The sequence below is a fragment of the Vulpes lagopus genome, chromosome 4 (genome assembly GCF_018345385.1).
Source record: "Vulpes lagopus strain Blue_001 chromosome 4, ASM1834538v1, whole genome shotgun sequence".
In the NCBI taxonomy this organism is placed as follows: domain Eukaryota; kingdom Metazoa; phylum Chordata; class Mammalia; order Carnivora; family Canidae; genus Vulpes; species Vulpes lagopus.
The window spans coordinates 18,197,086-18,212,943 of record NC_054827.1 but is presented as its reverse complement, the minus strand read 5'-3'; the positions used below and the strand labels follow the sequence as shown (position 1 = coordinate 18,212,943).

At 40.2% G+C, this 15,858-nt stretch overlaps 1 protein-coding gene across 2 annotated transcripts in view; it reads right to left on the bottom strand.

Moving 5' to 3' along the window:
- Window positions 1-15,858, bottom strand: part of ASAH1 (N-acylsphingosine amidohydrolase 1) — a 44,757-nt gene that overhangs the window by 3,653 nt on the left and 25,246 nt on the right. For both annotated transcript variants that reach the window (XM_041751954.1, XM_041751953.1), the window contains exons 3-10: window positions 10,611-10,701; window positions 10,006-10,092; window positions 8,405-8,483; window positions 4,050-4,124; window positions 2,552-2,597; window positions 1,723-1,867; window positions 1,132-1,186; window positions 926-1,007 (exon numbers count right to left, since the gene is read on the bottom strand). In XM_041751954.1, coding sequence (XP_041607888.1) covers window positions 926-1,007; window positions 1,132-1,186; window positions 1,723-1,867; window positions 2,552-2,597; window positions 4,050-4,124; window positions 8,405-8,483; window positions 10,006-10,092; window positions 10,611-10,701 — 660 coding nt within the window. The remainder of the gene's footprint in view (window positions 1-925; window positions 1,008-1,131; window positions 1,187-1,722; window positions 1,868-2,551; window positions 2,598-4,049; window positions 4,125-8,404; window positions 8,484-10,005; window positions 10,093-10,610; window positions 10,702-15,858) is intronic.

The following is a 15,858-nucleotide window of genomic DNA, read 5'->3' as shown; positions in this document are numbered from 1 at the left end:
ACAGTTTAAATGAAGATTTTATTGTACAAATTTTCTTCTGGTATGAGTGGGTTTTTGTACATCAATAAAAATTAATAGGTACCCTTCATGCTGGCACTATCTCTAGCACTTTTTAAAAAATTTTTTTTTTATTTATTTATGATAGTCACACAGAGACAGAGAGAGGCAGAGACATAGGCAGAGGGAGAAGCAGGCTCCATGCACCAGGAGCCCGACGTGGGATTTGATCTCGGGTCTCCAGGATCACTCCCTGGGCCAAAGGCAGGCGCTAAACCACTGCGCCACCCAGGGATCCCTCTCTAGCACTTTTTAAATAAATCAGTTCATTCTTTGCATTAGAGACACACACACACACACACACACACACACACACACACACACACGGATTATTACTCAGCCGTAAAAAAATCTTGCCATTTGTGGCAACATGGATGGACTGTGAGAGCATTATGCTCAGTGAAATAAGTCAGAGAAAGACAAATGTCCTAGGCTATCACTTACATGCAGAACCTAGGAAAACTCATCAATACAGAGAGCAGAGTGGTGGTTACAAGAGGTGAGGAATGGGGGGTGGGTGAAACAGGTAAAGGGGGATCAATAGGTACGAACTTCCCGGTTCTAAAATAGTAATTCCTGGGTATACCACGGACAGCGTGGTGACAATAGGTGATAATACTGTATTGTGTATATGACAGTTGCTAGAGAGTCAACCTTAAGAGTTCTCAACACAAAGTAAACGGTTTCTGTAACTATGTGGCGATGGGTGTTAGCTACACTTATTGTGGTGATCATTTCACAATATATACAAATCCCCACACATTTTGTTGTACATCTTAAACTAATGTTAACGTTCTGTCGTATCTCCAACAAAAAATAAATTTAAAATTAATATTAAGTTTGATAATAAAGCAATCAAACCGATTACCTTGTGCCATTTTCCAGAACTGATCTAGTGATAAACCCGATCCACATGGCATCTTTCTTTCCCAAAATCCATTCTATGACACCTGGAAGAAATCAAACATACACAGTGTCACAGGCCTGCAATGGGGTGAGACTACGCACCCAAGACACAGCCCAGCCTTCCTCTCAAAACATCTACGGAATTCCCGCTAAGAACTCTCTACTCACCCAGGTAACCGCCATTTATGCTGAAACGTTCATTTAACGTAAGACTGAACAGTCCCTGGAAACAAGACAAAGCAACGAAGTCAGAAACCTCAGCCACCCTGTTGGCAGCGTACTTATACCAGGTGTGCCAACCCCTGGAACGGGGGGCTGGGGGTGCAGAGTCAAAACTGGATTATCACGTTCTGTTAACAGCTTTTAGAAGTTGAGAGCATCTTCGCGTGTAGTGTGTGAAGTGAACAGGTGGCATGTTACTGGCCACACTTTTCTGAGAAGGAGAAGGACATGCAGAGAGTAAACGCCCAACTTGTCTAAGCGGCAGACTGAAGACCAGGTGCCAGATTTATATCCTATTCCAGCCCTGCACAGCCAGCCACACGCTTTTTCCTCAGAAGAGGCTCAGAAACAAACCTTCGTTCCCTTTCTACTCTTCTCTATCCCGTGAGCTCACACCTGTGACTGTGACAGGAAGTGCAAAGGGATGAAGAACCAGGGCTTCATATTCTTCTTGGGTCCTTAGACCCCCATCTTTCACAGGCAGCAAAAAGAGGACACAGAGCTACCTGTAAAGTTACGTAACAGCGGATTCCTTACTGGTTTGAATCCTGTTAACATGCCCACATAGCCAGCAAAGCTTGAAGCCTTGAAGACGGTTTTATTGTTTCTTTGGAAGTCCAAGTTCACTGTTAAAGGTTTGAGCTGCTCAGTTACGACCCAGGTATTATTGTTTATGTTCCACCTACAAAAGACAGATTTCGTTTAAAAATAATGATGATGGCCAGGCATTGTATCAGGCGCTTCCTCTCCCTACTCCATAATGAGCAAGCCTCACAAGAACTCTATGATATGAGTGGTTTTACTCTCCGTTTTCCATATGATAAAACGGAGGCTAAATCTAAATAACCCACTACAACAGCCCAATCAACAAAGGAGCCATTACATTTTTTTTAGGAATGTTAAGTATACATAGAATAGAACGCTCTTCCTTCCTAAGCAATAAACCGGACTTGCATCTGGGACCTTCAAACATGCTCTAGATTTCTGCTTACTAGCTTCAGCTCCGTTACAGACTCACAAATACTGTGCCCATCTTGTCTCAAAACTAAGGAATCCAGGGCAGCCTGGGTGGCTCAGCAGTTCAGCGCCACTTTCAGCCCAGGGCATGATCCTGGAGGCCCTGGATCAAGTCCCATGTCAGGTTCTCTGCATGGAGCCTGCTTCTCCCACTGCCTGTGTCTCTGCCTCTCTCTGTCTCTCATGAATAAATAAATAAAATCTTTATAAAAAACAAACAAAAAACTAAGGAAACCAGTATCTTCACTTCTGATCATATTTTGGGCATGATTTGGGATTTACTTTTCATCGATTTGTAATACAACATACCCTTCCTTAAGGATGGATACTCACCACGATCTTTACTTACCCAAGAAATACTCCAAAATCCATGTTTCGCCCATGTAGTAGATGACCTGATTTAAAGAAGAGACATGTAGCGGCAGTTACGACAGCATAATTGATCAAAGCTGGACACTTAATTCTGGTTTATTGATACTGACAACTGCTCAATCCAGTAGTAAGAATTAAGTAGCGTCCTAGTATCATAAGCCTTAACAAGCTCAAACTGCTGTGCCCGTCACACTGGCCAGATCCCCTCATACTGATCTCAGAGCACACAGTTGCAGGTAAAATTACAATCTGGGAAAGGGATCAGGGGTCCTTCTTTGGTCCACGGACAGCTAGCTGGGTGTAGCTAGCGTAGCCGCACCAAATGTGACGTGCCAACACAATCCCCTTCAGGAATGGCTACCTACAGCTGAACACTTCTAGGGTCAGGTACAGGCCGATTTCTAACGCGAGTAGCGGTATAATGGTAAATCAGGGTAAGCCATCCTGTGCCTTGCATTCTGGGGGCCTGCCAGAAAAAAAACATGGGAAATGAGCCTGGTCTACACAGGGTCCCTCGGCCGGAAACGACGGGACAGGATTTGTCCTGTGTCTCAAGGAAAGGCGGGGATCATTATGCACATAAAAATAATGAGTGAGTACTTGTACTAAAGCATGAAGAATAGCATAAAGGAGACTAGGTGAAAGGGTAAGGATATTTAGAATCCTGAAACACTTCCAAGCTTTCTACCTCCCTGAATTAAACTTTATTTTTTTGTTCTCCAAGCTGCTCAATCCTGTCTCAGCGTCTTTAAACTTATAGTTCTCTCTGCCTGGAATGTTGTTCCCTTTCATCTTCATTATAAACTCTGTCTTTCACGCCTTAGTTCAAACTTCACCCACTCAAACAGCCTCATGGGACTGCCTTTTTTCTTTTTTTTAAGGTTTTATTTATTTATTCATGAGAGACATAGAGAAAGAGAGAGAGAGGGGGGCAGAAACACAGGCAGAGGGAGAAGCAGGATCCATGCTGGGAGCCCGATGTGGGACTCAATCCTGGAACTCCAGGATCAGCACTGAGCTGAAGGCAGATGCTCAACCACTGAGTGACCCAGGTGCCCCTGAATTAAACTTTAATAGCCATCACAGTGGTCTCAAAATAAACAATTTTAAATTCATATCTAAAAATTTGCTAAAGATCTTTTTTTTTTTTTAAGATTTTATTTATTTATTCATGAGAGACACAGAGAGAGAGAGAGGCAGAGACACAGGTAGAGGGAGAAGCAGGCTCCATGCAGGGAGCCTGACGTGGGACTCAGTCCCGGGTCTCCAGGATCACTCCCTGGGCTAAAGGTGGCGCTAAGCCACTGAGCCATCCGGGCTGCCCAAGATCTTTAAACTATATGCAACATACACAGAATTTGAAGAGTAAGCCTGGATAGTACAAGTTCTAATTCTATTTAGATTTTTAGATTTTTCTTTTAATTTGTACTTTGCATTGCCTACCCCCGCAACCTCTCCCCCAGGCACACATTTACCTTCTTTGTCTTCTGTTATTATTGAGGTACAAATGGTGAAAAATTCGTAGAACACATTGAATGAAAGAATCTCTCCTATGAGAAAAGATAGGACATTTCTTAGTCAATATACAAAACTATGACACTGTTAGAAAATTTTTTTTAAAGTTTGAACAATCACTACGTGTGAATTTTTGCTGTGCAATACATGTCTGCAGACTAGTCTGAGCACGCCTGAATAGCCTGGTCAGGTAGTGGTATCTCACCAGCCGGTATGCTACAGATACAAGATAAAACAAACTCCCAAAGGTCAGCTTTTTGGGCAAGCTGAACACCCAGGCACAATGAATTAATTGTACTGTGACAGGATGTCCAATATGCTTCACTTTAATTTGGTTTGGGGGTGGTAACATAGGATAACTTGTTTTTTAAAGATTTATTTGAGAGAAAGAGGGAGAGAGAGCATGCATGAGCATGCATGGGCATGCATGAGTGGGGGGAGGGGCAGAGGGAGAGAATTTCAGAGAATTGCTCAGCTTGGAGCCTAAAGTGGGGCTAGATCCCACAAACTGTGAGGTCATGACCTGAGCTGAAATCATGAGTCAGACACTTAACTGACTGAGCCACACAGGTGCCCCTAAAATATGATAACTTAATACATCTGGCTCTTTGTTATAGACTGAACATGTATTTTGCTCATATTTTTAGAGGTGACAGTATTTCTAAGGTGAGAAAGGAGATCCAGGAACTACTAATAAAATCAGTGCAGAGCTACCAAGAAAATCCATTTTAATTTTTGAATATTTTTCCAAAACTGTATAATAATACCACTTAGCATTTATTTATTTATTTTATTTATTTTTTTTACCACTTAGCATTTAATGAAAAGGCATACATCACGGGAACAAAAGGCACAGCACAGGGAATGTACAGCCAGTGGTACTGTAATCGTGTTATATGATGACACAAGGTAGCCACCCCTGGGGTGAGCACAGTAAAATGTAAAGTGATGTGCTGGATCACCATGTTGTACACCTGAAACTAATGTAACACTATCAACTGAAACCAAAAAAAAATTATTTTAATTAGATAATGAAAGATATACAGAATGCTTTCTCTTACCACATTCATGTAAACATGTTAATAAGCTGAACATTTTTTCCCATTCTAAGCTAATGTTTATTTCATTTCCATTTTGGTAAGATTCTGTTCTTATGTTATTAAAAGTCACGTGTTAATCTTTTTAATTTATTTTTCTCTCGAGATAGTGATATGTGGTATTTATTTGCTAGGGTTCTTTACATAATAAAGGAATTAAAGACTTGTTTTTCATCAAAGCTGCAAGAATGTATTTCCAGTATGTTGACCATCATTTTACAGCATTTTTAAAATATGTTATTTATTTGAGAGAGCAAGAGGCCGGACAGACGGAGAGGGAGAAGCAGACTCCCTGCTGAGCAGGAAACCTCACAGCTTGATCCCAGGACCCTGAGACCATGACCACAGTGGAAGGCAGATGCTTAACTGACTGAATCACCCAGGTGCCCCTACATCTTTTTTTTTTTTTAGAAGAAGCAAAGGACAATAAAAACCTAGCCACCTTTGTTGATAAATACTATTGATTTTCAGAAATTCTCAATCATCTCTTGTAAAAACCAAGGTAATACTGGCTACTTAAAATAACAACTCTATCACTTTGGTAGCTAAAAAACAAAATTGGGGTGGCAAGAAAAGTCTTTTTCATTAAATTAAATTTGACTTCATTAAAATTAAGAGTTTCTGCTCATAAAAAAAAAAAAGAATTTCTGATCATTAAAAGATACCAGTAAGGGAGTAAAAATACAAGCCACAGACTTGAAGTCATAGAGAAGATATTCAGAATGCATGCATCTGACAAAAGGTTTGTAGCCAGAATATATATGGAATTCCTTAAAACCACCTATACTACTCAGAGAATCTACATAGTCAATGCAATCTCCATCAAAATACCAACAATATTTTTTGCTGAACTAGAACAATCTTAAAGTTTCTGTGGAAAAAAATAAAATAAAATTTCTGTGGAGCCAGAAAAGACCCTGACTACCCAAAAAGCAACCTTGATAAAGAAAAGCAGAAAAAAAAAAAAAAAAAAAAAAAAAAAAGAAAAGCAGAGCTGGAGGCATCGCAATTCTGGACTTCAAGTTATATTACAAAGCTGTGGTGATCGAAACACCATTGTACTAACACAAAAATAGACACATAAATCAATGGATCAGAACAGAAAACCCAGAAATGACCCACAATTATATGGTCAATTACTCTTCGACAAAGCAGGAAAGAACATCCAAAGGAAACAAGACAGTCTCTTTAACAAATGGTGTTGGGAAAACTGGACAGCTACATGCAAATGAATGAAACTAGACCACTTTCTTACACCATACACAATAATAAATTCACAATGGATTAAAGACCTAAACATGAGACATGAAACCATAAAAATCCTAGAAGGGAGCACAGGCAGTAATTTCTGACATTGGTCATAGCAACTTTTTTTCAAGTAGGTCCCCTGAGGCGAGGAAAGCAAAAGCAAAAATAAACTATTGGGACTACATTAAAATTAAAAGCTTCTGCACAAATTTGGCAAAACAAACAATCAACAGAACTAAAGGGCAACCCACAAAATGGCAGAAGATACTTGCAAATGGCATATCCAATAAATGATTAGTACCCAAAATATATAAAGAACTTACACAATTCAACACAAAAAAATAAATAATACAATTAAAAATGGGAAGAAGACATAAACATTTCTCCAAAGAAGACATCCAGATGGCAGACAGATGAAAAGATGTTATCATCACTTATCATCTATTGCCTCACATCTGTCAGAATGGCCAAAATCAACAACACAAGAAACAACAGGTGCTGGTGAGGATGTGGAGAAAAAGGAGCCCTCCTGCACTGTTGGTGGACACTAGTGAAGCCACTGGGGAAAACAGTATAGAGGGTCTCAAAAAGTTAAGAAGAGAACTACCCTACAATCTAGCAATTATTCAAAGAATACAAAAACACCAATCAAAGGGGTACATGCACGTTTACTGCACTATTATTTACAATAACCAAATTATGGAAGAAGCTGAAGTTTCCAGTGAATGATGAATGGATAAAGACGTGTAGACGCACAGACACACACTGGAATATTACTCAGCCATAAAAAGAATGAAATCTTGCCACTTGCAATCACATGGATTGAGCTAGAGAGTATAAGGCTAAGTGAAATAAGTCAGAGAAAGACAAATACCATATGATTTCACTCACATGTGGAATTTAAGAAACAAAACAAATGAGCAAAGGGGAAAGAAAAAGAGGGAGAAACAAAAAACCATATACTTAACCATGGAGAACTGATGGTCCCCAGAGGTGGGTTGGGGGATGGGTGAAACAGGTGATAGGGATTAGGGAGGACATATGTAAGGAATACCAGGTGATGTACGAAGTGCCGAATCACTGTATCATACACCTGAAACTAATATAACACTGTTAACTAACTGGAATTAAAATATAGACTTGAAAAAAAAAACCAATCTTTTAAAACCAATACAAAATGGGCAAAAGACTGTAACAAACATTTCACCTTTAGAAGGAAGGAAGGGAGACAGACTATCTTCTTAAACCATTTTTTTTTTAAAGAAGCAAAACAAAAACACCAACGAAAGGAAAGGTCAACAGCTGTACAATCTTATAGTCATCAAAAAAAAGCAAATTGCACAATCATGGGATTCTACACACTCAACCAAATGGCTCAAATGAAAAATACTGATGTTAGCTGGTGGGAAAGTATCAAGTACAGAAAACTAACAGTCTCTCGTACTATGAGGAATGTCAGTGGATACAGTTACTGTGGAAAACTACAAGGCAAAAATACCGCTAGCCCATAGCCCAGGATATATCCAACAGAAATGAGTGCACATGTCCATCGAAAAACAGATACAATATTCATAACTGCTTTATTCTTAATATCCAAAATCTAGAAACCACCCAAACCATCCTATTCACACAGTAGCATACTACCTATAATGACCTGTACAAGAAACCTGACACAACAGTTCACACTGTGTACAGAAGATTCAAGAAGCAGACTAATGTGTGGTGAATTGAGAATAAGCAGCTACCTTGGAGATGCAGTGCTGTCTGTGAAATGGCAGGATGGAGCATTCTGGATTGCTGAAATTTCTGGGTCTTCAACTGACTTGTGATTACATGCATGTACACATTTTAAACATTCTACTGAACTGTATACTTAAGATTAACACACTTTACTACAAGTAGATTGTCCCAATTAAAAAAATATACAAGTGCTTTCTTACATCTTATAAAAGCTGCAAAGTGAACTTTACCTAAAGGTACACCAGTAACCGCTGCAATCCCCTTCATTTCCTCCTCAAAAGGACCTGGCAAATTGCCAAGGAGACCAGGCTGGAAAACAAATTAATGATCAATCATTTGACCCTAAAGGGCTGCTTTAGATTGGGTTCTTTTACATATAATTTGTTCTAGATGCTCCTTCCATATAGTTAGTGATAAAAGTCATTTATTAAAGGACTTTTACATCCTGTATTTCTAAAAGATGCTATGTAGGACTCGATGGTAGGCCCCTCATTCTTTAAATATGTATTTTATTCCCTTAAACTTAACTGTTTTCAGGTATTATGCAAAGATGTATGTTTATTTTTTCCTGCCTGGCATTTCACCCTGTTCTCCAGAAGGAGAGGGAACTAGGATAACTGCACTTGGGTGACCGGACATGACCCACAAACAAATGCATCACAACAAGCACCCCTTATCTCCACCTGAACTCACCCTCTTGCCTTGGCACTGCACCCTCATTACTGCTTTCTTCCCACACTCATAAAAGCAAATCTATCTTCTAGTCATTCACAAAACCTTCTGTCTCGGTTAATGGGCTTCCCAGGCTAAGATACATATGTCATTTGGTCCTATGAAGAAAAATCTCTGGGTGTCCTGAGATACACAGGCAAAGTACTTAAAAAAAAAAAAAACACCCAAATCTTCAATAGTGAACTTGCAAATATCAGTACAGCTGACCCTTGAACAATGTGAGTTGAAAATCTCTCCCAAAAGAGTATAGTATCTGACTCTACCCAAACCACTGATAGTTTACTCTTGACCAGAAACCTTACTGATAATATCAACAGTATTATCACATATTTTGATTAACAATTAACAAATATTTTGAATGTTATGTATATTTTATGCTGTGTTCTTACAATTTAAAAAGCCAGAGCAAAGAAAATGGTTTTTAAAAAAATCATAAGGAAGAGAAAATACATTAACAGTACTTCACTGTATTTACCGAAAAAAATCCATGTATAAGTGGACCTTCCCAGTGTAAACCTGTGTTGTTCAATGGTGAACTCTATCTGTAAGGGGAAGGAGATGCTATGCTCTCAGAAGAAATAACATATTTGCCAACTGTTCTGTAAAAGAGTTTCTGTAAAGTTAAAATACTTTAAAAAAAATTTAAGGGGCAGTTAATTGCCAAAATTTGCCATGCTATTTTGTGTCATTTTTTTAAATTATTTTTTTAAAGATTTTATTTATTCATGAGAGACACAGCAAGAGAGAGAGGCAGAGACACAGGCAGAGGGAGAAGCAGGCTCCATGCAGGGAGCCCAACATGGGACTCGATCCCGGGTCTCCAGGATCACGCCCTAGGCGGAAGGCAGGCACTCAACCACGGAGCCACCCAGGCATCCCTCTTTGGTGTCATGTTATTCTAACATTACCAAACCCCAAAATTTTAACTCCCTCTAAAGTTTCGATAGTGTTCTAGAATAATTAAATGCAAACCTGTCCCAAGCTCCTTAGAAGAATTTGTCAGATTATGCCTTTAAGTAAATACTAGAGCCTTTTCTGAACTCTGTGTATGTGGATGTGTGTATGTTTAAAATTTATTGTGGGAAATAATATTTCTTACCAACTTTTGATCCACTATCTGCATAATTTTTCCACTTGGCACAAATGCAGTTACTAGATCCTTCAGGGAATTCACTATAATCTTTAGCTGAAAAAAATAAATAAATAATTTAATTATCAAGAGACATTAAAAAAGTTGACATTGAAGATTAATATTGGTTGACTGGGTGACAGGCACTGAAGGGGGCACTTGATGGGATGAGCACTGGGCGTTATGCTATATGTTGGCAAATCAAACTCCAATAAAAAATATACAAAAAAATTAATATTGGTAAAATGGAAACAGACACAGACCTTTTGACTTATCCATAAAGAATTAAATAGAGTGCCATTTGAAAATATTTTCATCTCATATACACATACATCTTTAACAGGCCATTTTATTAATTAATTAGATGAAGGAAGAGGATACAGAAAAAAAAATAAAGGCAAGCAAAAAGAGCAAGAAGGTACAGAAAAATGGCATCATTTCTTCTATTATTAACAGGAGAAAAATATCAAACTCAATCCTTAAAATACTTGGTATGTAATTTTATGAAATGCTCTTTTAAAAATGCAGTTATATTCAGTAATGTTAGAAATGGAAATATTTAACAATCCACATACCGCTGGTGCCTTGTCAGCCATCAGCTCATGCCATCTTTTGTAGGGCGGTAAGTCAAGATTTATGGTGTACCACGGAACTGAACCCCTGTAGCTGTAATGAGAGGTGTATGTGAAATGTAAAAAGCCAATTCTGATGGGGGTTAGACAGAGGCATATTCTTAACAACACAGAAGTTGGTACTCAAACCAACGTCTGCAGAAAAGCTCATTTTCCCAGCTAGTGTTTCTGCCCTATGTTGTATACACAATCACATGTAATTTCAGAAGTCTTAGAATCCAGAATTATACATTCTGGAAGGATAAGGGGAATTGGTGATATGTAAAAATCAATTTTGGTTCAAGAGCCTCATGTCATCTGAATCTCAGGGCTAGAAAATAACTGCCCCTTTTTGCCCTCTGAAATCTCTGCTGAGGGCTGGTCTAGGCTCTGGGCACTTCTCTGAGTGGTCTCCCAGTCCCACTACTGCCACATGATTGTCTCTAGCATGGGCTTCAGTAAGGTCACCTTCTAAGCCTCCCGAAGAGGCAGCACGTATTAGCTTCTCATGACTGGCTTTAAGAACCTTCTCTACTCACTCAGCCACGAGACTCTTCCTGCCATGCTCCCTCTCTCCTCATCTCCTGTACTCAGTCCACACCCAAGCTCTGTTCCAGTCAAGCATTCCCCAATTTCCTACTCTTCAATCGACAAACAGCAATTTCTACTATACAACGTAAATACATGGCAACGTTCACTCCTTTTAAATGGAGCTGGGCCCTATTTCTGGTGGGTGAACTCTACCACTGTTCTCTGTAGCTGCAGAAACATCACCTTCTGGTTCTTGTTACTAAGCCTCTGTGGGTGTGCCATTCAGTGACTTATCAGCTTAGAACTACGCCTAAAAATAGCCAGCATTTGCTCCATTCTCTGCTCCAGAGAAACAGAAGGGGCAGCTGGTATGAGCTACAGCTGATATCCATATTAAGGACTATGATACTTAATTCCTAGAAAAAAAAAAAAAAAGCTTAACATAAAAACAAATTCTGTTTCTGACTGATCCTAATTGTGCATGCAAAATTCGATTCCACAATTCTAAAAAATAATTCTTGTTCATTCTATTACAGGCAGGTGCTCCTAATGGCCTCCCCGCCAGCATGCACTTAGATTTCCATGTCCGGGAGCAATGGTATAACAGGGGCCAATTGGAGCTATGCACGTGGTGGCACTGCCCTCAGACAGGGTTTCTACCTATAAACCCCATCAGAAGTTCTTTGCCTTAGAATATCCAACAAAACCCAAACCTACATCCACCCTAATCTCCTGATTCTTTTCCAGTCCGGAGCCTTGGGTAGGCTCAAGGATTCCAAAGAAGAAATGGAGTGGAGATAAACTCAGAACAGCAGAGGATTAGACTAAGTGGGCATGGGGAGACCCCACAAACCTCTCTATAAAAACACCTCAACTAATCACAATTCTTGGAAAGAACTGTTAAACTGATGAACAAAATCATTCTTACAACTAAAGCTTAGCCACGATCCCACATCTTATTTCTCAAACATTTTTCTAAAATATCTTGGTATTTAACACCTGTACCTCAATTTCCTAGAGAAATAAATAGTATCTACCCTATGAGGGCAGTGATAATTACATGCGATACACAAAAAGTACTCAGCAGTATTGGTATTCGACCAATAGTAATTACTACAGAATAGTTTCCTACGTTACTGCAAACAATAAACATCATTAAATTATTTTTGAGACTTAGCATCTGCTCTACCCAGGTCATCACAGTCACTATTAAGAACTGACTGAACCCACCTGGTTCCACAGGTGGCTCAGAAACTAGTCCAAGTGACACAACACAGGTACATACAAATAAGAGGGCAGATGCTGAGTGCCAGAGCAGGAGAAAATAAATGCTAATGGGATTTGGATGGATCCAGGGGTGCTCCCGCTGTCAGTCTCTGGATCTCCAGGCCTGATTTGACTGGTCAGGCTGGATAAACAGGTAACTCCTCCCGCACAGATGCCCATGCATACCTCCAGAACCCGTGCACTTGATCAAGAAAATGTAGAGGAGGATTCTGTTGTCATTCAAAGGTATATGAACACTGGGCTCCCCTCTCACATCCCAAGACACATTTCTAGTTCAGAGAAAAGGATCAGAGCAGAATGGAAGATTTTTCTGTAGAGAACAGTAGTAAGGCAGGAAGGAATCCAGTAGAAATACCAGGACTAAAATATTTACATTGTATGGAAATATAAGAGAAATGTGTGAGTTGTGTACACATGTGTGCACATACATACGCTCAGCAACCTGGAACCAGTTGAGAAGCCCAAGCAGGGAAGGTAGGCAGGGTAATCAATTCATGGACACATGTAAGGTGCACATGGAACGGAGGAGGGAAAAAAGCCTTCAACATGGAAGGTATTCATTATGTGTTAAATGGATTGGGGTGCTGAGACCAGTCAAGAGATGCAGCCAATAAGACCCTGAAGACCAGGATACAGTTAGTGTTTACATGAAGGAGGACCTCCAGAGAACAAGCCATTAGAGCACTGGAATACACATTGTTTAGAATAATATAATATATAAATTTTAGAATAAAACATAAAAACTGATTACTTCTAAATTATTTCCTACCAAATATTTACTTCTTTCCACAGAAAAGTGAGTAAATCAAAAGAATTTTATTACAGTTGCACTGTATCTGGGACAGAGGCTATTCAGAGCACATAATTTAGGCAAGTGGGGTACAATAATATATAATTGGAGTGCTACAAAATTCAAGTATGTCATCTTGGTATTACTGGAAATTAATAAAAGGAAATGTCATTTAGCCTGGAGTCCGGAGGTGGCCAGGGGAAGGCCTCCCGCCCCACTGCTCCTCAACTACAGACCCAACAGGAAGAAAAGTAGCCCTGCAAGTTGACAGGACCCTTAACCAAGACTTTAACTATCCCAGCAGAGAAGAGAGGTTGCCCTGCCAACAGCCTGGCCAATGAGAAGCCACTATTCTTCGGACTCCAGCCCCCTCCAGTGGGCTTTTGGGCAACAGCTTTCTCAACTTCCCTGTGTCCTCTTTAAAAGAGCACTCCTCTCCTTTGTTCTGCAGACTTGCCTATGGTTTTGCCCTTGCTTGCCTGTTCACTATAATTCTCTACTCTTCCTGAATAAACCCATATTTGCTGGTAAAATAATTGGCAGATTTATTTTTAAGGTTGACATTACTTGGTGATCAGAAGTGGGATCCAGGGGCACCTGGGTGGTTCAGTGGTTGAGCATCTGTCTTCAGCTCAGGTCGTGATCCTGGAGTCCTGGGTTCAGTCCCACATCGGGCTCCCCGCAGAAAACCTGCTTCTCCCTCTGCCTGTGTCTCTGCCTCTCTCGAATAAATAAAGCTTTTTAAAAAAAGTGGGATCCAGAGAAAACCCCCAACAACTCCAAGGCTGATGAGCAAACAGGTGCTGATTAACCACAGAGTCAACTGGATTCCCTACTTTCTTGCCAATCCTCGGGATTGAGGGTAAAGTCTTCCCGGCGATTCAAGCTCCGCTCTCTGTGTTTGAGCCCTCCAGGCTTTATTTGGGATGTGTCTTAAGGCTTTGTTTTTTTGTTTTTTTAATCTGAAAGTATTTGTTGACTCCTTTACAGACCTGGACTGTTGCTGTTGTAACAGAACTGGTCTGCTCCTGTGCCAGTTAGAATTGACTCATTTTGGGATTGGACTGTGCCTGCTGGAAATGCACTAGCTTTTGGTAGGACTTCAGTTTGGAACTGGACTGTTCCTTCTGTTTGGTCTGATTCCTTCTGGAAACGGGCTGTTGAAACTGTGCTATTAAGATTTTTTTCTCTTTACTCTAGAGAGAGACATCTAAGATAATGGGATCCTAGTCATCAAGAAGCTTTGAGGGTACCCGGTTCCTACCGCGACTCTAGCTGGTCTATGTTTAAGAAATCTGGTAGCAAAAAAAAAAAAAAAAAAAAAAAAAGGAACTCTGGTAGCTCCACACATGCATCTGTAACTAAGTAGACTGAGTTAACCAAAGGTTACTTGGAACTTCAGCATCCTTCACAGGGAACTTCTGAGCTCCCCACACTGGGCTTACTCAGAAGTAAATTAGGAAGCACAGCTCCTAAAAAACAAAAACCTATATGGGATGCCTGTTTTATTTTCTTTTTTTTTCTTAAGATTTTTATTTATTTATTCCTGAGAGAGATAGAGAGAGAGAGAGAGAGAGAGAGAGAGAGGCAGAGACACAGAGACACAGGCAGAGGGAGAAGCAGGCTCCATGCAGAGAGCCTGACGTGGGACTCTATCCCAGGCCTCTGGGATCACACCCCAGGCCCAAGGTGGCACCAAACCGCTGAGCCACCAGAGCTGCCCAGGGATGCCTGTTTTAAATGCTACCTTGAGGCTTCTGAATCCTTTCCAGATTCTGAGTTTGCCTCTTTGTAAAATACTATTTCTAAATTAACTGAGGCAACAAATGAAAAGTCAGAACGGCTCCTGAGACCTCTTTTCCCGCCCTGCCACCACCTTCTTTGATTCCAGACGTGTGGCAGGTGCCATTTTTCCTTTATTCTCACTGCTGAACTTCTTTTTTCCTCCAAAATGCTCCCTGCTCCTTCTCCTGAACCTGCCTCTCTAAAGTTAAGTCTTCTGAGGATCTGCAGAAATGCCAAGTTTCTTCTGCTCCCTGTACTAAGAGAATCCATTCAAGCCAGAAAGAGCTTTCTAAAGTGATTGGTGACCTCCCCATAAGCTTGCTATAGAATTTAACCTAGTTATTCAACTTACCCATCTAGTTTCTCAGATTTATATCCATTAGTCCAGTTGCTTATTTGTGAGGGCCAGACCAAACACTGGATGAAAGTAGCCCGATAGGAACGTCCTGAGGGACGGGTAAAGAAAGAGCCTAACTTCTGGCAAAACACTAGAACAGTCCCAGGGAACATCCACTGAGCAGTTACAGTACCTTCTCCTAAGCCTGTTGATGGGAACAAAAATTCAGGCTTGTGCACAAAAGCCTGATGAACCTCTTCATGACTACTACAATCAACTCCAAAATGTTTTCATTTATTTTTTATTTGTGCGTCTCTATGAATAAATAAATAAAATCTTAAAAAATATTGTATTTATTTATTCATGAGAGACACAGAGAGAGAGGGAGAGAAAGAGAGAGAGAGAGAGAGAGGCAGAGACACAGGCAGAGGGAGAAACAGGCTCCATGCAGGGAGCCCGATGCGGGACTCAATCTCGGACCC